A 25,623-nucleotide genomic window follows, 5' to 3' on the forward strand; every position below is an offset into this window, starting at 1 on the left:
CATTTTCACTTTGTATTCTAGGGAAATATAGTATATATGTTAAGTTTTACAAAGTTTGTTGTCTTTCACTCTTTTCTGTATTTATTTTAAGAGCATAGACTCGTAACATTTTTATGTTACTGTGTTTAAGACCATATAGTCCTAACAGTACATCTTGGCATGTATATGGATATATATATATATATATATATATATATATATATATATATATATATATATATATATATATTGAATGAAGTACTTGGACACCTTAGATCACCTTCTCAAGTTTGACAAAATATTTCAAAACAGCATTTTTTCTTCATCAGCTTCCAGGTACTGATACATATAATATCAGATGCTGAAGGCATCCCCATCTTGAGGTTGACGTCATTATACTGGAAAATGGTCAACACAGAATTAGTTTATAATATGTGAATTTCTTTTTTGTTTAATATTTATAAAACTATAAATAAGAACACACAAAAAATCTTAAAATCATCACATAGTTGTTGCGTTATCATTTTCACCACATATTATATGACAATATCTTTAATCCAGCATGAGATTTCTTTACATATTTATAAACTGTAACTCTTTGTAAGAATGGGTGTCATATAATTTTACATATTTATAAACTGTAACTCTTTGTAAGAATGGGTATCGTATAATTTTACATATTTATAAACTGTAACTCTTTGTAAGAATGGGTGTCATATAATTTTACATATTTATAAACTGTAACTCTTTGTAAGAATGGGTATCGTATAATTTTACATATTTATAAACTGTAACTCTTTGTAAGAATGGGTATCGTATAATTTTACATATTTATAAACTGTAACTCTTTGTAAGAATGGGTGTCGTATAATTTTACATATTTATAAACTGTAACTCTTTGTAAGAATGGGTATCGTATAATTTTACATATTTATAAACTGTAACTCTTTGTAAGAATGGGTATCGTATAATTTTACATATTTATAAACTGTAACTCTTTGTAAGAATGGGTATCGTATAATTTTACATATTTATAAACTGTAACTCTTTGTAAGAGTGGGTGTCATATAATTTTACATATTTATAAACTGTAACTCTTTGTAAGAATGGGTATCGTATAATTTTACATATTTATAAACTGTAACTCTTTGTAAGAATGGGTGTCATATAATTTTACATATTTATAAACTGTAACTCTTTGTAAGAATGGGTATCGTATAATTTTACATATTTATAAACTGTAACTCTTTGTAAGAATGGGTGTCATATAATTTTACTTATTTATAAACTGTAACTCTTTGTAAGAGTGGGTGTCATATAATTTTACATATTTATAAACTGTAACTCTTTGTAAGAATGGGTATCGTATAATTTTACATATTTATAAACTGTAACTCTTTGTAAGAATGGGTGTCGTATAATTTTACATATTTATAAGCTGTAACTCTTTGTAAGAATGGATGTCGTATAATTTTACATATTTATAAACTGTAACTCTTTGTAAGAGTGGGTGTCATATAATTTTACATATTTATAAACTGTAACTCTTTGTAAGAATGGGTATCGTATAATTTTACATATTTATAAACTGTAACTCTTTGTAAGAATGGGTGTCATATAATTTTACATATTTATAAACTGTAACTCTTTGTAAGAATGGATGTCGTATAATTTTACATATTTATAAACTGTAACTCTTTGTAAGAATGGATATCATATAATTTTACTTATTTATAAACTGTAAATCTTTGTATGAATGAGTGTCATATAATTTTACATATTTATAAACTGTAACTCTTTGTAAGAATGGGTATCGTATAATTTTACATATTTATAAACTGTAACTCTTTGTAAGAATGGGTGTCGTATAATTTTACATATTTATAAGCTGTAACTCTTTGTAAGAATGGATGTCGTATAATTTTACATATTTATAAACTGTAACTCTTTGTAAGAATGGGTGTCATATAATTTTACATATTTATAAACTGTAACTCTTTGTAAGAATGGATGTCGTATAATTTTACATATTTATAAACTGTAACTCTTTGTAAGAATGGATATCATATAATTTTACTTATTTATAAACTGTAAATCTTTGTATGAATGAGTGTCATATAATTTTACATATTTATAAACTGTAACTCTTTGTAAGAATGGGTGTCATATAATTTTACATATTTATAAACTGTAACTCTTTGTAAGAATGGATGTCGTATAATTTTACATATTTATAAACTGTAATTCTTTGTAAGAATGGGTATCATATAATTTTACGTATTTATAAACTGTAACTCTTTGTAAGAATGGGTGTCATATAATTTTACATATTTATAAACTGTAACTCTTTGTAAGAATGGGTATCGTATAATTTTACATATTTATAAACTGTAACTCTTTGTATGAATGGATGTCATATAATTTACTACCACGAAGATGCTATACTCATTTGTTGTATAATCATGTAAGGAAGATATCTATAAAACACACATTTCTATTTCAATTTCTTGGTATGTCTACATGTATACTTTATTAGTTCTACTAATCCTTGATTCCATTCAAGAATTTTCTATTTATATCAGTCCTTCTAAGGCTAAATTCCCAAAAATGGCACGCAAGCCTCTTGCAACGATCTGGAATAACCCACATACCTCTGAAATATAACCGTATTATATAACCGTAATATCTTCCGAATATTCATTTTACGCAAAACCTCCCTTCATGACATTTCCTACCTTTAAGTCATTCTTTCTAGGACTAAAATTCGCTTTAGGTTTGATATATTCCTACTATTCGTGTCATGCGACATCTCCCATCTGAATCTCTCCTACCTAGAAAATAATTTTAAAACAAATATATTATGCCTATATAATACAAAAACTTGTTAATAAACACCTTGGCTGTGAAATATAACCCTACGGGGCAACAGTAATAGTCCTTTGAGATTTTTAATAGGTTCCAAAGTATTCATTTTGTGCTGGAATTCGATTTTGTTGCGTGCATTTTATCGCGAAATGGACTATTCCAAGTTGGAGCCCAATACCGATAAGGGGATTTCGTGTTATCAGCGATTTCATCGTACTTGACTAATAAAACGTCTGACTCCTGTTGATGAATATACACAGAACAATTAGTCCTTGAGAGAGACCATTTAAATGTGAAGTATGTGATGATAGATTTAGGTCTAGTCTGCAGTGGAAATCTGAAAAAAATATATGATGGAAGATAATGGAGAAAAAACACTTAATTGTGAAGTATCTAACAAAACATTTTATAACTGTGGAAGTCTAAAGGACCACACGAAGATACACACTGGAGATAAACCATTTAAGTGTGAAGAATGTAATAAAATGTTTAGTGACAGTGGACATTTGAATCAGCAAATTAGGATGCATACTGAAGAAAAACCATTTAAATGTGAAGTATGTGGTAAATGGTTAGGTACCAGTGGAAATTTGAATCGGCACATGAGGATACTTACTGGGAAAAACATATCAAAGTGAAGTTTGTAATAAAAGGTTTAGTAAGAGCGGAGATTTAATTTGAGATTTAAATTTGTGTCTAAAAAATAATTTTGATTTCAATTTCTTGGTATGTCTACATGTATACTTTATTAGCTCTACTAATCCTAGACTCCATTCAAGAACTTTCCATTTAAATCAGTCCATCTAAGGCTAAATTCCCAAAAGTGGCATGCAAGCATCTTGCAACGTTTTGGAATAACCCTCATAATTGTGAAACTTGACCATACTTTGTGTTAGTAACAGTCCTTTGAGATGTTTAATATCTTCCCAATATTCATTTTATGCAAAAACACCCTTCAGGACATTTGCTACCTTTAAGTCAGTCTTTTTTAGGACTAAATTCCAAAATATGGCCTGCAGCAACTTGAAATAATCTCTATAGATAAATCTTAATATATTGGGTAACAGCAACAACACATACATGTATTCTTTTTCCGTGTCAAATCCTATAAATGACCTTTCTTTTAAAATGGTCTTTAAATGTTTTTTTTTTTTTTTATAAAAAAATTAAATGGCGTGCAGGCACCATGTAAGACCTTGGAAAAAATCTTCATGACTGTGAAATATAACTCTTTGGGGGATAGTAACAATCCCTTTTATCTTTTATACATTCCAGAAATACTTTTCATGAAACGTCTCTCTTTTGGACATCAGGCAACAGTTTGTAGTATACTTCATAATGGTGAAACTTGGCAATGGACCAATTAGATCCTTCCTACATTTATGCTATTCTTTTAGAACAAAAGTCAGAAAATTTGCATAAGACATCATTTAAGAGATAGGTGTAACCTGCGTTGTTGTGCAATATTTCCCTACCATCAGATAACCAGTTTCCTCACTATCTATTTTGAAAATAGTTTTGTACAAGATTCATATAAAATATTTTGATTCAGTCTTATCCAGAAAATAAAATTCAAATTTATTACAAGCATAATACATAGAAATAAATTATTCGTTAAATAAATAAATAAATATATTCTTTTATTAAATATTTTACAAACATATATTTCAAGTACAAAAATGTTTTCAAAAATATATTTCACATACAAATATTTTCTAAACATGTTTCAAGTATTTTTAAAAATGTCATGAAAAAGAAAAATCAGATGAAACAAATATAAAGATTTTAAATAAATGTATAAATTTAAAATATACAAAAATATCTATTAATTTGGAATTCTAAGTTGTTGCAAACAGTTTCTCAAGAAATGGCAATTCCAAGTTGGAGCCCACGACCATGCAGTTTCTTGAGAAAGAGCACAACGATTTGAAATTCCAAGTTGTTGAGTGCAATTTCTCGCAAACTGGACTATTCCAAGTTGGAACTCAATACCGATAAGATAATTTCATGTTAGAGATTTCACCGTACGTTATTGACTAAACGCCAGACTACTGTGGATGAATGTACTGAGAAAGATGAGCACTGAGAGAAGATGATAGGTTTAGACCTAGTCTGTGGTGGAAATCTGAATAACACATAATGGAAGATACTGGATTACCAGTAAAATGTGAAGTATCTGATCAAACAAATTTTAATAGTGGAACTCTGAATGAAAATATGAGGACACATACTGAACAAAAACCTTTCCGGTGTGAAATGTGTAGTAAAACGTTTAGACAGGGTGGACATCTACGTAGGCACATGATGATACATACTGGAGAAAAACCATTTAAATGTGAAATGTGTGATAAAAAGTTTAGTGACAGTGGAAATCTGAAGAAGCACACTAGGACACATACTGGAGAGAAACCATTTAAGTGTGAAGTTTGTGGAAAAACGTTCAGCGTAAGTGGATCACTAAAGATGCATGTAAGGATACATACTGGAGAAAAACCATTTCAGTGTGAAGTATGTAATAAAATGTTTAGTGGGAGTGACGGTCTGGAGAAGCACACGAGAACACATACTGGAGAAAAACCATTTAAGTGTGAAGTGTGTAATAAAAGGTTTAATAAAAGTGGAAACCTGAAGAGGCATGCGATCATACATACAGGACACAAACCATTTAAATGTGAAGTATGTGATAAAATGTTTAGTATTGGTGGAATTCTGAATGAGCACATGAGGATACATACTGGAGAAAAACCATTTAAGTGTGAAGTATGTAATAAAATGTTTAGCATGGGTGGAAGTTTATGGAGGCATATGAGGATACATACTGGAGAAAAGCCATTTAAGTGTGAAGTATGTAATAAAAGGTTTAGTGACAGTGGAAATCTAAATGGGCATATGAGGATGCATACGGGAGAAAAACCATTTAAGTGTGAAGTGTGTGATAAAAGGTTTAGTCAGGGTGGACAGCTGCTGATACACACGAGAAGACATACCGGAGAAAAGCCATTTAAATGTGAAGTGTGTGATAAAAGGTTTAGTGACAGTGGTAATCTGAATGGGCATTTGAAAACACATTTTGGAGGAAAAACAATTTAAGTGTGAAATATATAATGATTTTGCCAGGGTGCACATGTGCAGAAACATAGTGGAGAAAAACCATTTACATGTGAAGTATGTAGTTCTAGTGACATTTATCTTTGAATCAGTACATAGGGTGCATACTGGAGAAAGCCCTTTTAAATATAAAGGCTCTGATGAAATAGTGGAACTCTGAAGATGCACAAGGGAATACATATTACGTAACATAAGTAGCAAAGTTTTATAAAATGATGCTTGGTTTACATATGGAATTTAACAGTGGGTCATAGTTTGGCATGAGTACTGTTTGCCATTTAGTCCGAATTTCCTCTGATCCTTGCAACCCCATTTTTGATATTTTGATATTTATGTTGGAGTGTATGGTCAGAGTGCATTCCCTATCGACATGGGGTAGCTGCTTACTAGCCAGCCCAGCAAACTTGAACGACCTTTCACTGAGATATACCTGCATAAAATCGATAGGAATGTGATTTATTTTCTCAGAAATTGCGATCATAGCATTCGTTATGTCTTTAATCCGCTGATACACGAGACGAAAGTACATCGTTGATACAATTTTCCCTGGTTCAGGCCATTTGTATTCCTAGCCATGTGACTACACAACTCTCGCAATCGACATCTCAATGACATCAGAGGTCATACATTCACATGATATCAACAACAGACCATTTCTAGTGTTGCTGTAGGAAAACAAATCGAACATATAAATAAAAGTCATGTAATTTTTTTATAGAAAAATATCTTTAAAAACCCATAAACTTCGCAAATATTTATTGTGAAAACGACGACAATCTGTAAATTTGAAGGAAACCATATTCACTTCGAAGAGCACGTGTCAATGTGGTAGTCACGTGACACCAACAAAAAAAACCATCGCTGACATGTGCTCTGTACTTCTTGAAAATGGTTTTCTCCACCCTGCTGCGATACCAACAGGTTTCTGTTCGTTGTTCTCACAATAAGTATGTTGAGAATTAAGGGTGCATTATATTTATTTACAAACATTTAGTGACTTCTATATAATATGTCCAAATCCTATCTACAACAACTTGGGAAATTTGTTTATTGTCGATATCACGTGACTATGACCGCTGATATAATTAACATGTATGTTCCAAGATTTGTATAGTAATGTGACTCGGAATGCAAATGGCCAGATCCAGGTCAAATTTCAGCAACTACATACTTTCATCTAGTCTGTCAGCGGATTAAAGACATGACGAATGCTATGCTCAGTGCCGTCTTAAGGCATGGGCACAGTGGGCAGTTGCCCAGAGTCTCACGCTTCAAGGGGCAACATGATGCCCATATTGTTAATGAATATTGGCTGGTAGGGGGCCCCAATGCATTGCTTTGCCCAGAGCCTACAATGTTGTTAAGACGGCCCTGGCTATGCTCAAGATTTTTTAGGGGAAAAAAAATCATATTCCTATAAATTTCATGCATGTATATCTCGATGAAAGGTCATTCAAATGTGCTGGGTCGGCTAGAAAGCGGCTACCCCATGCCGACACCAAATGTTGTCGGCGAATTCCAACTTTTCAATAGGGAATGCGCTCTGACCCTACCCCCCGACATAAATTTCCAAATCAGAGATCTCGGAAATGCTTAATTACGCGTATTTGGACGCCAATTTTTGAGCTGGGATGCAGAAAATCACTGAGGCGGGAGTCCTCTGTACGCATGTAATAGGTGTGCGGCAAATTTCAAAGACTTGCCAGTCCTGATTCAGCCACCTGCTTTGTGGGAAAATGTGTTGATCAGTTAGCTTTGCTGATATTTACATTGACAGAATTCAGTGACTGAAAGGCTCCTTGATGTACATACATGTTGACATTAAAAGAGTACATCAAAAAGAACATGATGCACTAGCTGTGTGGCAAGTTCAAAGGCTTTGACTGGCGGCCAGGTGGAAATGTACTGATATTTACAGTGATTGAATTCAGAGTCCGACAGACCCAGAGATGTACATGTGGTCATTTACAAAAGTACATCAAATAAACAACTTTATCTTTCGTTATTGTGTTCATTTCCGAATGTATCCGAATAAGTAGTGCACGAGAATCAAGACATGTTAAGACTTAGACAAAATGCCATTGGTAAATTTGTATAAGTATTTTGGGGTTAAACGGCAAACTTACGAAGATTGTAACGAGATTCAGAAGAGTGCTAAAGCTGCTAAAATTGATAGTTCGGATAGGACAGTAGCTAAGTGTAAGAAAATGTGTGAAGCCTAGCTTAGTATTTGGAATATGTCCTTGGATTGACAAAATTTAGTATCATTCTGATGGACAAACAAGAGCTATGTAAGAGATACACTGACTTACCATACTTTTTTTAAATGCCCCTCGCCTTAGCCCGCTTAGTTCTAGTGTTATAGCGAAATGTATTCATCAAGACATCAGTAGCTAGACCTAGCTTTGATATCAATTACGTTGACAAACAAACTCTTGCCCATTCACAAGCATATGTTTTGATAGCTGATTGACCATTAACCCATGTCCGAGTAAGGTAGCAACTATCAATTTCCTGCATGATATCCTTTGATGATAAAACATACAAACATGTGTTTTAAGATTAGAATCGGTGATCTGGATATATATTAACTGCCACTTATACACTATTTCGTTATAATATTAGTTTGAAACTGTAAGTGAACCAGAAGGCCTAACAGGAAATAATGGCGGACTTCGCTAAGTCTGGGATATACCTGTTTATTAAATTGTCTGTTTTCGTAAATTATCGGGCAAATATTTTCAGAAAAATATACAAATCATTGAGAGCAAAGCCAACGTATTATTTCATTAAAGATTTAACTTTAAAATGCAAATTATGTAGGTCAGAAACGTATGGGACAATGCTCTGTTGTAGAATTCGCGAGTTGCGCTTTAAGGTCTAAGCTGTTTTCCGACTTGACAAGTATTTGCGAAAATACGGGGAAAAAACGGCAAATCAGATACTATTTAACCATTGCCTAAAATTACTACAAGGACGTAGACAAACAAATAAATCATACATTTGCAATCCTGTCAATGGACTGTCGTAAAGAAGCTATATTAACACATTAACCCCTGGAGGTTTTTGCCATTTTTGCCTGAAAATCGAGTAGGAAACACATTTTGAAAGCTATTTCTGAATAGACTTGAAAACAACAAATCCCCGGTCATCTTTCAATAACATGCTGCCTAGTTGTGTCAGAAACATCATTTTTCGTTGGCTATTTGACTCGCGCATGAGCAGAAGGGTAAAAGTTGGATTTTGTTTTTTTGTTTGTTTTTTTTTTTTGCTAAACGGAGCCATTATTTTTGTATGGAGACCACTTTTTATTCCAAATGCCCAACTTATCCTACTTTTTGCAAAGGCTCGTCTGTCTGTTTGCAGTTCATACCGGTTTACCTTAGATCTGAGACCTAAAAGTCTAAAATCTGGACACAAAATGGGATTCCGACCACGGGCGAATTTTGCGTAAAAAAAAGTCGGGTCCAAAAACTGAGGTTTTTCTATCTGTATTTTGTAGTGCAACTAGATATTCGAGATTATTTGGTATCACTGTAGAGCTACATCTGTCTACCTTTCTATAATACCACCCACTTTAGTGTATCATGCATGACCATGACGCTACAGAGCTCGGCAGTAGGCTACTACCTCCTGCCCCGTAAAGTCGTCGCTAGGGGTTAATGTGAGTGATTACATTACGAAAACCTCTCCATCTAAAAATAGATGCACTCACGTCTGTGTTGATTCTGTACGGTTACTAGAAACACGGAAACACACTGAAAAACCGAAATACACATGCATTTACATGTTATCTCGGTTTCCACACACAAAATCACATAAATCATATTTTATTTTGCTTTATATTATTATTCAAACAAAAACAAATAATAATTTGTGTGTGGAAACCGATATGTACAGAGAGAACATGTAAATACAGGTGTATTTCGGTGTTTCTAATAACCCGATTCTGTAGGAAAGACGGGACAGCAACTTTTCATGGTGGGACTCCTATTTTTACCAAAATGGGAGTCCTGGACTCCTGGTTTTCAAATCCTAGCGAGACCTCTGCAAATATAAAAAATGGGGTCGCAAGGGTCAGAGGAAACTCGGACTATTTGACATTGTGGGTAGTGTCAAGCAGAAGTACTATTAAAGATGAACATATGATTTACTCCTTTTTTCGGTATATATTTGTTTTGTTGCTTTTTGGGGTTTAACACCATTTTTCACTGCATGTTATGCTATATTGACACCAGTATAACTGTTGGACGATGAAACCTGGAAAAGTCTCAGTAAAAAAAAAACAACCCACAGGAAGCTATTGCCAAGCTTTCTCACATACAAACATTAACTGAGCACACATTGGCAATTATAGGAAAATTTGAGCGAAATTTCCCAGAATTACCAGATATACTTTAAAAGTGCATCAGTTGCTTATTACTAGTCGGCACTGGGAATTCAAAGATAGCCTTGGCCTAAACTTTTACAAGTTTAACTTGACCTTGTCTGATATTATGTCCTAACAATTTGACACTAGCATGGCAAAACTCACTTTTACATAAATTAACCATTAGATTTGAATTGCTGAGTTGATTAAAGAATTTTTGAATTATTTCCAAGTGATCTTTCTAGGTGTCATTTTAGATGATATCATCCATGATATATGCCTCACAATTATGTAGGGGAAGAAAATGTTAACATGTTCATTAGATGTTGGAATGTTGCCAGAGAATTTTTAATTAAAAATGGCATAACTTTATACTGATAAAACCTCATCTGGATTTGTAATTATTGAAACCTTTTTTCCTCTTTCCATGAGTTTAATTTGTCAGAATCATTTTAAAAGGTCAAACTTGCTGACATATTTCATATTTCTTATTTTGTAATTGTAGTTATGTATTATTTTGCATTGAAATAAATCCATTTTGGTGACACTGTTGACATTTTATTTCGTTATGCTAGAACATGATGACACAAGTGTTAATATTGATATAATAGCTGTTTTAGTTTATTGTTTTCCTGTTCCAGATGTAAAAATTTATGGTCAAGCTTGCGTAATATGACTAAATTCTTAAGTTTGTTGAAACCAGAATCAATACAGTCAGTGTTCTAATATTTATGTCCTCACTGTGTGGGATAGGTAAAATTATGTTGTGTAAGCAGCATGTTCCAAAGTTTCCATTTGTCTGCTGATCAAGATAGATTTAGACATCACTATGGATACACCTCATTAACTCTTTAAATAATATGAGCTGTGTAAGGTAATCATAATTTTTATCAACCATTTTGGCTGAGCTCCACCTTTCGAACAGTAATAATATTTTTATGATTTTTAAAAACGATGTTGTTGTTGTAGGGTTTAACACCATTTTTCAGCACAAGATAGGCTATACATGGCGGCCAGTAATAATGGTGGAGGAAGAACCCGGGAAAACCCCGGAAAGAACCACCAACCCACGAGAAGCTACTGGCAAGTTTTCTCACATACCCAATCCGAGACTCAAACCCACACAGACAGAGGTGAGATGGCAGTGATCCGTAATGGAGAGCGCTTTCGACCACTCGGCCCTTTTTCAAAACTGAAGCTCAAATACTTAAAAACTGCCCGGAAATGTACCATTGCATTTGTATGCATGAAATTAAAATATAATTTGGCATTCAATAATGTAATCTTTGACAGGCAGAACCATGCATAATGATTACTTATGCATTCTACTACCATACACAGGTTTGTCAAGTAAATCAAGAGTGACATAGGACTCACTATACTAATGATATGGAAGGTGAACAGGAAATAGAGTATATATGGGTTATCTGTCCAGTATTGGCTGATAATACAAGTAAAATTTACTAAAAGAATCTTTGTTAGAGTTTGTCCCTATTGTTTTTAGAGATAATGTTTTATTGCTGGAATTTAAGTTCATTTACATACTTGAGGTTGGAAACCTCATTACTGATATGGGCACTTGACTGTTTTGTACAGAATTAAAAACATGTTTCAGACACATGTTGATTCAGAAAATATCATGGCTCATATAGTGTCATCTACAGATAAATGGGCATGAGGATTTCTTTACCGATAAATATAACTTTGATCATGAGCTTTCAGAAATGGAAGAGTTTGAATTTTTAATATTATGGTGCTTACATAGGTTTACTACTGTTACATTTATGAGAAATATGACCTCGAAAGGTTCAACAGAAACCAACCCTATTGATTTGAAGAAAAAGACTTTATTCCTGAACGGTCTTAACAACTATTAAGAGCTGCAAAAGAACAGACTGTCTCTCCACATAAAAGAGGATTGCTTCATATGAGGATCATTACTGAAAAGCAATCTAAAACAGTGGAAAGAGTTGGTTGCAAAAATAAAGATAAAATCCTTTGAAGAAAAAAAAAACAACTTATTTATCACAATAAAGATACAAAGTCATTAAAAATGAAACAATTTAATTGACTTGTAATTAAAGGTCAATACTTTGTGGTGCATGTATGTTGTGCCCATGCCATGTCTTGACCGAAATGTGCATTTATGTAGTTCGCTGTGAACTTATATCAAGCGCTCTTTGCCCTTCACCAATCTGCTCGACTGTGGTACCTGACATAATATCTTCCTGAAATGGTTGTTTGGTTATATTGCTCTTGTTTAATTGCATTGCTGACAACTTCACATCCATTTCATAACAAGCATCATCAACACTTAACTCTGCTAATGAGGTTATTCAGTCATTCTCTATTCCTTGGTATGAGCCTGTAATATTGGCACCAAATTAGGCACAGCGTCAGATTAGAATGGCTTCAATCTGTTATGAAGACCTAGCAATGCCTTCTTGACGTCCTTGATTAATTAAGCAAATCATGTAATTCTTACCGCACTGGTTATAAAATAAGAGCATATATATATATATATATATATATATATATATATATATATATATATATATATTTATATTTATATATATACATCGCTTCAAATACTTTGTAAAAGTGGCTCAGTAAGATACACAACAATTTAATTTTGGCAAGAGAAAGAGTGCTAGGGTTGGCAACAAAAAACAGGGATGGTCATCCAAACGGAAATATTTATTATTTGCCTTAAAGCACTTGGCCAGTATTTCTGGCAATAACATAATATCTAGTCTATGCATTTAGGTGATGTTCTTTTATTCCTTGATTCGTTAGTTAGAACCAGATCCCCATCTATGTATTCTTTCAGGCATACACTGATATCCTAAATTCTGCATCACAGATATTTATCCTCTAGCAACACACTGAGCTTTTCTTGTCTTTTATATCAGATGTTCAGACCAAGTCAGTGTATCATCTATTGATGCATGTCCAAATATTATGTCCTCGGGCCACAAGACCTCTCGAACAAGCATAAGTTGATTCACCACCAGTTTATGAAGCTAGGTGTTGGGTGATTCTAAACTGTAGCCCTTTGTTTTTGCCAGGATCACTTATTCTTGTAATTAGCACAACATACACAGGCCACTGTCTGGTAGTGGTGGTGATTTGGAATGTCATTGCAATCCCCTATATGCTTTGATCTCATCATCTTCGTCTATGCTCAGAAACTTACATGTTCTGCTTTTCTGTTTAATACCAACCTTCTCTGCAGTACTCATTGAAATGACAATAGCATTTTCACCAGTATCTGCAATAGCCTAAACTTTATGACCATTAAAATGATACTAACTCCTGTTCTATCATCACTTGCCCCCTTTAACTGAATTACTTTATTCTGCTTGTGAGTTTCAAAACCATAATCCAGCTGTTGATCAGTCTGTTTCTGTTTCTTTGAACCTGTTAGACTTCCATTACCAGATGGATTTTCCTCATTTACACTCCTGATATTGTAAACCACAACAGCGTTATAACCAAAGTTCTCTCTATCCAGTACTTGGTGTTACAATCCAGATACGGTATTATAATTAATACTGCAGAAGATGTGCATTAACAAATTTTGAGCCGCCAGTCAGCATAGCTGACACCTAAATATACATAACTTAAGATTCAATAGATACAAATTTTTATAAAATTATAAAGAATCAAATTAATAAACACATTCAACATAAATACTTCACTTTCTGCTCATATGGACATTATACTCTACGTTTTTAATCCAATTCCCATTTTACAAGTTAATTCATCACTCGGAATACTGTGATCTACATATGTCAATTCTTTATATTGTCCGTTCTACTCAACTGCTTCAATCTTCCTTCCTTCTCCGTTTTCCCTCTTCCTCATTCATTCCATCTTTCTACTTCCTCCTTTCTCATCTGTCCTTCCTTCTACTTCTTCCTACTTCCTCCTGGTTAGAGCGTCCAAAGACTTGTTAAAATGGTACTAACGGCGCCTCGCTAGGCGCTCAGCGTTAAGAGGTTAGTGTTAGGACTGGTCAGACTGGTGTCAGGATAATGTGACTGGTTAGGACATGATGTTACATGTCTTCGGAATGATGCCCCAATGCTAGACATCACTATAAACTGCCACACTGCAGACATCGTAGCAATATGACTGAAAAACTGTTCAAGCTACGTGAAAAATACATAATCCTACTTCCTCCTTTTCTTCATCCTTCCTTCCCCTTTTGACTTCTATTTCCGCCTTCTTTTACTAGTGTGCCACCTCGTGCTTGCGCCCTGGAAGCTTATGAAGAACTACAAGGGACATAATTTATTGCATCCCTACCCTATCTTTAAGGGCTCCATCACTCTCACAGGCCTTCCATCGAATTAATGGACGACTGATGGCCTGTTATTTTAATTCCAGCGATGTCTACCGTGCCACTCATTGTATCTGCAGATTTTTAAAAAAAACATTTTGTCGTCATGATCGCGATAATTGGTACTATTAATATTATTTTATAGTCCTGATCACTGAAGGTGATTAATAGCTCTCCTTTAGTTGCATTACCAGTTATTTTCAAAGAATCTTCATTTTATTTTGGTGATCTTTTATCTTATCTTTGTAAGTATTTGTCAACGTTTTGAAACGGACTATCCATGAAACAAATTATAAAAGTAGCATTGGTTTTAGTATCAATATCTCTTATGTTCCTGTATCACTTCTAACTCACATACTGTTCTAATCTTACAGTCTTACGATTATTCATATCTAAATTTTATAACATTTCGGATGATCAGAGTTATTGCCATGGTGACCTGATTTGTCCAAATAAATGTTTAATTGTAATAAGTTCATTTCTTGCTGCATATTTCTTAGTAGACAATTCGCTATCAATAAGACAAAACAATGTAAAAATGTTGTATACCTAACATAAAATATAATTAAAATTTTGATATGGAAAAAATATCATGTACAAATAAAGTAAAATTAATCGAGGTTAACAACACCCCACCTCCAAAATATTTTGTACTACAATCAAGGAGTGATATGATATTCACCTAAAAGGTTTCTGTGCAGTCCACACTAAATACGATAACGATAACTTACTGCATGTTGAAGACTAAGATTACAGTGTATTTTAATTTATTAGTGTCAAGCTCATGTTGTATTGTACTCCATATTAGAAGTAATGTGGGATACCGTAGGGAAAATGAGAACATATAAGGAAAAACACCCTGGGAATGTATAGGGACAAGGGGAATTTAAGATGGGAAATTTTAACATGGCATGGACTATAGAATGACAAAAATATTATCGGGACTGTATAGGGACAATAGGAATGGAACAGGTGGGGTGACGTCACGGTACTGGCTATTGCCAACAATGTAACAAGTGGCTGACCTGAATAGGTGCTATCATAGGTAAACACATGTATAACACTAAAACAATTTCTTAAAGCAAATATTTTCGAGGTAATGGAGTGGCCCTGAGAAGGGACTTTAGTCATCTTCTTTTTCTTCCTCCTCGTCCTCCTCTTCTTCTTCTTCTTTTAATTTCTTCTTTTCCTCCATCAACTTCTTATTTTCTGTCCTACATTCTTCTTTTTCTTCTCCTCTTTCTCCATCTCCATCTCTCCTTTTTTCCTCTTATCATTCTTCTCTTCCTTTTCTATTTTTTGTACCGCTCCTGGCTCGTCTTTTTATCCCCTTCATCCTCCTCTTTTTCTTATTTCATCAGGTCCCTTAGTCTTTCCCTCGTCTTTCTCAAATTGTTGATGTCCGTTTTCTCTCTATTTAGGCTATACGAATAGTAACCATCATTTAGTTTGACGATCATCTCCTCCACCATACCCGAATTGACTACTGCTTCTTGCAACGTCTTCATTTTGTCGATGTGATTACTTGGCATCTTCTTAGATTATTCAATGCTGAATTGCGTGAATGACCAACGCTTGACTTTATATGTGAAGGAAAACATTTTATGCACTGACTTTACATATTATGTACTATTCACACGCGGGAAGAGAAGAAAAAACACAATATCTACCATCTACACAAGCGTACGCAAATGCATACAAACACACACTCGACTATCCACACACGGTAAGGACAAGAAGAAAAAAAAAAACCAAATATACTATCCGCAAACGAGAAGAGGAAAAGAACATTATCTACTATCCACACACGGGAATGAGCAAGAAGACAAACCCAAATATACTATCCACGCACGGGAAGAGAAAAAATCAAAATATCTACTATCCACATAAACGTATGCGAACGCATACAAACACAATATCTACTTTCCACACAAACCTACGTGAACGCATACACACACAATATGTACTATCCACACAAACCTATGTGAACGCATACAAACCCCAAATATACTATCCGTACAAACGTAAGCGAACGTATACAAATATAATATATACTACCCACACAAACGAACGCGTACAAACCTCAAAAATATACTATTTTCAAACGGGAAGGAGAAAAAAAATCAAAATTTACTATCCACACAGCAGAAGAGAAAAACAAACCCCAAATCTACTATCCACACACGGGAATGAGCAAAAAACACCCAAATATACTAACCACACAAATGTACGCGAACGCATATAAACCTCAAAATATACATCCACACAACGAAAGGAGAAAAAAAATCAACTATCCACACAGAAAGGAGGGGAAAAAATATACTATCTACACAACTGAAGAGGAAAATATTAAATCTATTATCCACACACAGGAAGAGAAAAAAACAAACCCATTATCTACTATCCACACCAGGGAATGAGTAAAAACAAATCCAAATATATTATCAACACAAAACGGAGGGAAAACAAACCTCAAATATAATACCTACACAAACGTACACGAACGCTTACAAGCACACACTCTACTATTCACACAAACGTACGTGAACGCATAAAACAATATCTAATATCCACACAAACGTATGTGCGCGCATACAAACCGCAAATATACTATAAACACAGAAGGGAGAGAAAACAAACCCCAAATATAATATCTACACAGGGAAGAGGAACCAAAAATTCCCATACCTACTATCCACACTGAGGCGATAAGTAAAACACCGAACCCCTTACCTGCTATCCACACAGAGGGAACAAGAAAAAATAACCCAATATACACTATCAACACAGAGGAAAGAAGAAAAAACCATTATATACTATCCACACAGAGTGAAGAAGACTACCATAATATATTATCCACATAGAGTGAAGAAAATACTCATTATATATTATCAACACAGAGTGAAGAACAAAAAGTTTTTTTTGAAAGCACCTAAGCCCTAGCCTACAATGACCAAGTCCACCGAACACTCACCCACACACACACTCCAAAACCCATTCAACCCGTTATTCTATGGCGTCAGTGTGTGGTTTTAGAAAAATTCAAGACACAAAATGATGGCTGAACAGACTGACTATTTCTTACACACTTCCATGCCTAAAGTGAGTGCGTGAAGGAACATATCCCTTCCATTTCAGTTTTAACTAAAACAAATGACCAAAATGGATTGAGAGAGGTAAAATACCACATATTCATGCATTGTCAGTAAAAACAAAACAAACCATCCTTATTATAAAAGTTCAAGACCATGAGACACTTACGTTTTTTTCTTCTTCTGGTCTATTCTCTTTTAGAAGTTAGTATGAAACTTCACATCAGTTCCAATGCATCGGCTCAAATTGTCAATTTTTCCATTTCCATCTCTTCACTGGCACAAGTTCTTCCTCATCATAAATTTCTTCTTCGTAACCCCTCTCCGCTTTCTCCTTTTGTTTATGTTTCTTCTCTTTTCTCTTAGGGCGATCTGGAGGCGAGTGTCCTTTCTTCTGACAACGATGACAGGTATCTTTATTTTTGTCTCTTTTTCTTGGACGAAGCAAGTATTCTGTAGACAAATAGCCATTTACCTTGTAGATATACCAAGCTTCATCATCACTTATACACTTACGTATGACTCGCATCAAATCAGCGACCAGAAGGTGAAGTTTTGTTGCCACTTTCGTCTGTGAATTATACTTTCGTGCGGCCCTTAACAAATCTTCGACCAGCAGGTCGATCTGTGCTAACGCTTCCATCTTCTTGATCGTTTGAAAGTTGAATATATACTCTGACTCTTACACACTCTCCCTATATACGGGACCTGCAGGGTATGAAGCCTAGTCAAATGAAATTTTGCAATAAGATGAAATGATTTCATTGAGAAAGTAAGAGGCAACGACGTGCAGCGTCGCCTCACGCAAGAGCTGAAGTGTTAAATCAAATCCGTGCCAGCGATTTCGAAGACAACATAAGTGGGCTTGTAACAACGCTCTCCACTTATGAAACAAAAGCAAGAGTCCTGATTCACGTCAATAAAAAATATTACCACATTTGAGAAACGCAAAAACGAACTTCCAGAAAACTGAGAACGACGACTTACACATACAACGTGAAATGTAAAGATTTCAAGTAGTGTGTAAAACTTAGTCAAATTAATTTTTTATAATCAAGACGAAACGATCTATTTTCGAAGGTGAAAGCAGACACCAAGCAACAATAGCCATCCGTGCCAGACAACACATTTCAAAATGAGTTGGTAGAGGTTTGTGCTGGCGATCTGCACTGTTAAATCAAATGGTTTCTATTTCTTTGTAATTAAATTTTGTAAAAACGATAGCTAACACACACACGCGCGCATACATAAGTGTTACTTTATTCTAGAGTGTTTTGTGAGATGAGCAGACAGACTTAATATTACATTGGAGAGAGAAAGAAAACATGATTTTTTAAAAACGTAGGTCACAATTTTTGGTTTTGTCATTTTTTGAGGTATTATAAGGCAAAGATAATTAAGACAACCACACGTTCTATGTGAGAAATGTTCATTGTATAAAAAGGTAGTATGAAATGTATTGTCGACTGAATGCTTAACATTTTGCTGTATACTCTAAATCTAAGAGATGTACTGTGATTCGCGTGAGAAAAAAAAGCAGCAGCAAAACGCGCCTTATTTTATCGACAGTCTAACCTGAGAGAAAATAGGTCGAACATTATTAAATTTCTTTCTGAACGCATGTTTTGGTGTCATAATTCAGAGTTTACCATACGCAGGGTTATACAGTACAATGTTGCTCACGTCTTTCTTGAAAAAGGCGTGTGTTTGTTGCCTTTCTGGAAAAAACAATGGATCTAATGTTATTAATATTTTCCGTTACACATTGCAGTGCCGAAAAAGGATAAAGTTAAGATTCATGCGTTGTGCAAGTCCGTCAACTTAAGATTTTATTTCATCAAACGATTTACTGATAGAAGAAAAACATCGTTCTACAATTGTTATGGTGTAAGTTTTTAAAGAAAAAAAAATTACATGACAAACGGAACAGTTCACATATTTATGGTAACTACTGATCACATTTTTAGAGGTATCTTCAAACGGAACAAATGCCATTAGGATTTCAATCAAAACTACTATGAGAGAGAGAATACCTTATTCGTATTTTTAAAACGTATTACGACACTTACGTATTTTTATGGTATATTTTCATTAAGAAAGTTTCAAGGAAACACATTCCACTTAGAAAATCAAATTCATAGGAAAACTCCACCATTGTAAAATATCACCAGAGTGAACTGATGTCGAGTGCGACTAAAACGTTCTCACAGAATAGTACAATTAAACATTCCTTGATGTATTTTGCAAATAAAAATAAGATTGACACAAGTTCCATGTGATCGCCCATGGTACGATTGTTCGTGCATTAGTTTAATTTTTTATATATTTTTTTGTAAATCGACTAGCGGCGAGAACCAGAAAAGCAGGACCTATCTCGTCATGGTGTGAGGAGCTAATGAAGTCAATTCGAAGCGAATGCGGTAAGAAAAAAATCTAGCCAATTAAATTGCTTACAAAGGGTGAGGCATTGTTTTGTTCTAAGGTAGTGTGGCAAAATAATGCCCACGTTCTTGCGTTGTTACCATTGCAGTTCATACATACTGGAATGTGAACTTATAATCTCTCTGTTGTGTATTGTACCATTTCTTCTCACCACATCAAATATTGAGTGGTCAGTATTGGTTCGCGTTCTCAAGATTACAATATCTTTTATCTCACTTAAACATTTTGACATAAATAATCACACTCACACTCATACGGTAGAGTGGCATGTTTTTCTTTCTTCTTTCTCTCTTCCTTTCTTTAAACTAGTGATTTTGGGGTTGAATGAAATAAAGAAGCGAAAGTGTAGTGAATCTCAAGGATGATGACCCAAACTATCTGTTTATTGATGCGTGTATTTATTTAAGAAGAAATACGGGTACTAGAACAAAATGGTAGCGGACAAAATGGTATGGACAAAATGTTAAGTGGACATAATGGTATTGGACAAATTGGTACAGATAAAATGGTGCGGATAAAATGATACGGACAAAATGGTATGGGACAAAATGGTACTAGAATTAAATGGTACAGACAAAATGGTACCTTACCAAATATACACCGTTCTCGTAAGTCTTACCAGGCTTTCTATGGTGTCACTTTTCCACTAATCGCAAATGTCACAATTGCTACAATATATTGTCGGCGCGTTTTTGCGCGCAAACGACGGGACACAAAAAATTAGGTGTAGTTAGAAGAACTTAAAATTCTATAATAAAAAATAACTTTTTAAACGGAAGGAAGAGCATGGAAGCGTGACACAAACACTAGATCAAGTTATTCCTAGGCTTCATGGTAAATGCTTCATTTCGATGCCAGAAAGCCAGGTTGATGAAGGTCATCATAAAGTTATTTTTAGTTGTCTGATTTAAAAATGAGACCAACATAAACTCTGTCTCAGATGATATGAATAACCATTGTCCATTAGTTTATGTCTGGGTTGAATGCACATGTATAATGACATAAATTGCTTTTAGGTCATGAAAGACTGATTTTGCTGATTCAAAATTGTTGCGAATTTTTTTCAGTCATTAAAATTGCATTGAATTACTATTTGGTATCGTTGCATTTTGTAGATTTTGTAGATTCTGCATGTTATTTGCAGTTTCACTTGAGTTTTTTTATATTTTATAAAATACAATTAACATTTCCGAAGTTACACGAATTTAATAAAAATCATTTGTATTGGTATCTTTTTCAGTTGGATGCGTGAATATTTTAATGTGTATAAAAATTAAATTTTATTATGATTTTAGGTAATTATTTATTAGCTTGCGAAATTCTAATATATGTACCATTTTATCCCGTTTTGTCCCATACCAATTTGTCTGCAACATTTTATCCATACCATTTTGTCTATACCATTTAATCCTAGTAGCATTTTGTCCCATACCATTTTGTCCGTATCATTTTATCCATACCAATTTGTCCAATACCATTATGTCCACTTAACATTTTGGCCATACCATTTTGTCCGTACCATCTTGTCCGCTACAATTTTGTCCGGCCACCGAAATATGACCTCTAAAACAAAAAGATGTACGGCAAACATGATTAGAATGAACAGAATCTAATTGTAGTAACAAAGGGGGTATTTTCCTTCACGTCCGTGTAACTTATAGTTTCGATCCTCGTTCAAGACAAACTTGGTATTCTTTTGTAGGGCTTGAAATAAAAAAACATATAGATAATTTCTGCAACAGACTAAACAACATAAATATCATTACAACAACAGAAAGCCTTAAATTTTGTATCAAAACATTATGCGTCAAAAATAAAATTAAAGATTAACGATGACTAACCAATAAAACCGAATTTAATCAACCTAATGACATATGTAAGTATGCCTCTCACTTAGAGAAGGTATGCGGATGTAATATGTCAGATAGTAGGTCGTGTCCAGTACTTTGACACGGACATTTGCATCGACATTTACTGTCCTGGTGATCATTATTACCCTGAAATCGTAGGGAGCCAGGACGGACGTGCACCCCCGACGACAAGATTTTAACTTTTGCTACCGAGACCAAGAAGTGCACACCAAGTGTAAAGTGAAAGGACTGACACTGAATCATCGCACGAGTCAACTGGTGAACTCTTTCGTGAAAAAAACGTTGTAGTCTGGAGAGGATCGAGATTTTAGAGTGACCACCTACGAACTGCACAAAAGTGGAAGTTTAGCCACTCACCAAATTGTCAGTCGACCTTTAGAAAAACTGTATCAAATCGTGTACCACAAGCGAGTGCGGCTTCCCAACCACTTCACTTTACCTTAGGGACGTGCCGGTATTGAAAACTGGTTCCATGACTATAGTCACCAACAAGAAGGATGACTTCGACACAGCAAGAATCGAGTGAGAGGCCTACTGAGAACTCCAAGTTCAAACCATACCGTTTTCCTGTCTTCTTTCCCGATTAATGTTCGGGGATTGTAAAAAATCTTTACCACCCTTAGTGTGACTAGTAGTGGATGGATAAGACACATGCATTGCAACGGAAGTTGTACAGAAGGAAACTGTTAAGTACGAATGCGGTTACGATTGTAAGTGCGTTGCGGACTTTGAAATAGAGTGCGATGCTGTACCTTGCGATGCCGTACGCTGTAACCTCAGCAATTCAGTATCACATCAAGGGAACGTTGCTTTGACTAATGCTAACACTACTACAATACCTATCATGGAAAGTGATGATGTGCGTGTCAAAACTGACTGAAGTGAAAGCGATGCCACTCGTTATCGAGGACTCTTTACTGGTTTTCATGGTGGATGTCAACTTCCACTTGAGACAATGCATCTACCACCTTACGGATGTCATCCAAAAATGAGAAAACTCCTGCGGATTTTACTATAAAAGACGAATATTCGTTCCCTGTGCGTTTGCCTGAATACTGCCGCTTTGAAAGGCGATTCCAAACCTGCAAAGGAAAATGGTCTAAAAATCTGGGAGGACCTACCACCAAAGAATTAGCCAGAGCCGGATTTTTCTACTTGGGCGAAGGGGATATAGTAAAATGCTTCAGTTGCCGAGTGTCAATTCATGAATGGGAGCAGAAAGATTCGGCTTACCTGGAACATATTCGATGGTCTTTGAATTGTCACTACCTACCTTTAGTGGGATGACCTCAGTAATCTCTGGATGGATATTTGACAAGAGAATATTCGTGGTTTGCCTGTGGAGTTGACAGAACGCATTTACAGAGAGTTGGTCAAGGTACAAATGAAACGCAAGAAACGCCTGCATCCTAACAATCGTCAACTTTTAAGTTACCCATGGTATCTGAATGTCTTAAGAGACTTGATTCATTTGAAAGTATTCAAATTGTCGGACCTTCAACAGCTACCTAATGGATATTGATGTACTGTACGCATTTTAAGATTCAAATAAATTGTGAAATTCCAGACAGCAAAGAGCAGGAACAGAATTTCAAAGACTGTTGAAATTTACCATGGTATGTGTGGGATCAACCAGCGGACATCACGCCTGTACGAGAAGCCTTTTGTGAACGTATGTTAGATGCATCAACAAATACTGTTTGTGTAATGATAGACTATAGGGTGAAAGAACCTCAGAAGAACTATGCCCTTTTGTTTGTCAAATTCATCCAGTTAAGAAAAGGAAACATTGATAAAACTAAGAGGCATTCAGAAGTAACCCAACAACGTGGGTATACACAGTGGCTGACATAGTCATGTATACTTTACAAGAGAATATTCGTGGTTTACCTGTGAAGTTGAGAAAACGCATTTACCGAGAGCTGGCCTGAAGAAAAGTCCAACGCAAGGAATAATTGCATCCGTTACGTCACCAATGTTGGAATCACTGGTACCTAAATGCTAGAAGGGGGCTGATTCATTTGAAAGTTTTCCAATGGTCAGACATTGTTAAACTGGACGAGGACCAGAAGACTTTGGTGGCTAACCATCCTACTTGTTACAAGTTGACCATACTACAACTAGTTCCAGTGGAAGAGTTAGAGGATTAACAAGATCTTTTACGCTATCAAATTTTGTCTGTAGAGGAAAATTATGTGCGATGTGTGGTGTGTGAACTAGTGACTAAACATTTGGATTCGCTACTGGAGTACAATCACTTTTGTGAAAAAAGGACACTTATTACCCTCGAAAAAAGAGGATTTAAAAACACGTGCTTTCAATCCCGCACCAAAGAGTCATGTGCTAATTTCAGCATTGAGTGTTTCAAACTGAAACCTGTTAAAGGACTGACATTCCGTCAATAAAACAATGTCTCTAATTATTTTTCAGTTACAACTAAGATAAGCGCTCAAAAGATTCTGACCCTCTGATAAAAGTATACGTAACACCAAGTTGGCTCTGATGTAAACTACTGTCATGTCAGAATCTGTTGTAAATTCATGCAACGTCGCCATAACGCTATTCTCACGAGAAGATGTGTATATGCACTATGGGTATTATTTCTCACAATCCATTATAATCCATTAAATGGTTTTTCTACTAGTATGTAATCTCATATGCCGATTCAGATTTCCACGGTCAATAAACCTTTTATTACATACCTCACAATTAAATGGTTTTTAACTAGCATGTATTCTCATGTGGCTCGGTAGATTTCTACACTATCACTAAACATTTTATTACATACTTCACATTTAAATGGTTTTTATCCAGCATGTATTATCATGTACTTCGGTAGATTTTACAGTAACTAAACATTTTATCACATACTTCACACTTAAATGTGTTTTATTTTCTTCCAGTAATTTCTGTGTTCATTTGATTTCCACTGTTACAAAATCTTTTCTTAGATACTTCACACTTTAATAGTTTTTCTCCAGTTTGTTCCATCGTGTGCTTATTCAGATTTCCAATATAGACTAAACCTTAACTAATCATGACATACTTCACGTTTAAATGGTTCCTTTCGAGGTATCATCTTTCCTAGTCCTACATGGAAAACCTTGACGCTGATATTTATGTTGTGGGCTTCAAGGCCTTACAGCCTAACTAACGGTGCTGTGTAGCGTGTTTTGATGTCGACTAACATCGTTACGAAAATCAAATTTTCAGTAATATTTCACACAATTGACAACTAAAATAACGACGCTTTTCTACAAAGTAACGTCATAATGTTTTAGTCAGACTTTATTTACTCTGATGTCTTTTCTCTAATAAATTCAAATTCTCACAAAAGAAATGGAGATGTTTTCAAATTTCGTTTCCCTACATTTCAGTTGGCTGGAAAGCAATGAAAGCCGGGAATGCCGAAATCGGGTTATGTTGAAATATTATTATTCAACGAATAAAAATATAAACCCAAATATACCATCCCCAAGGAAGAGAAGGGAAAAAACCACACACTCTTCTATCCACACAAATGTACACGAACGCTTACAAACCCCAAAAATA

At 34.8% G+C, this 25,623-nt stretch overlaps 1 protein-coding gene across 1 annotated transcript in view; it reads left to right on the plus strand.

Moving 5' to 3' along the window:
• Nucleotides 1–4,842: 4,842 nt before the first annotated feature.
• The window catches only part of LOC149782588 (uncharacterized), a 79,906-nt gene continuing 59,125 nt past the window's right edge, over nt 4,843–25,623 (plus strand). The window contains exon 1 of the mRNA XM_089935158.1: nt 4,843–5,931. Within this exon, the coding sequence (XP_089791284.1) occupies nt 4,984–5,931 (948 nt within the window). The 5' untranslated portion in view covers nt 4,843–4,983. The remainder of the gene's footprint in view (nt 5,932–25,623) is intronic.

The sequence above is a fragment of the Sinohyriopsis cumingii genome, chromosome 15 (genome assembly GCF_028554795.1).
Source record: "Sinohyriopsis cumingii isolate HCF-2022 chromosome 15, ASM2855479v2, whole genome shotgun sequence".
NCBI classification, from domain to species: domain Eukaryota; kingdom Metazoa; phylum Mollusca; class Bivalvia; order Unionida; family Unionidae; genus Sinohyriopsis; species Sinohyriopsis cumingii.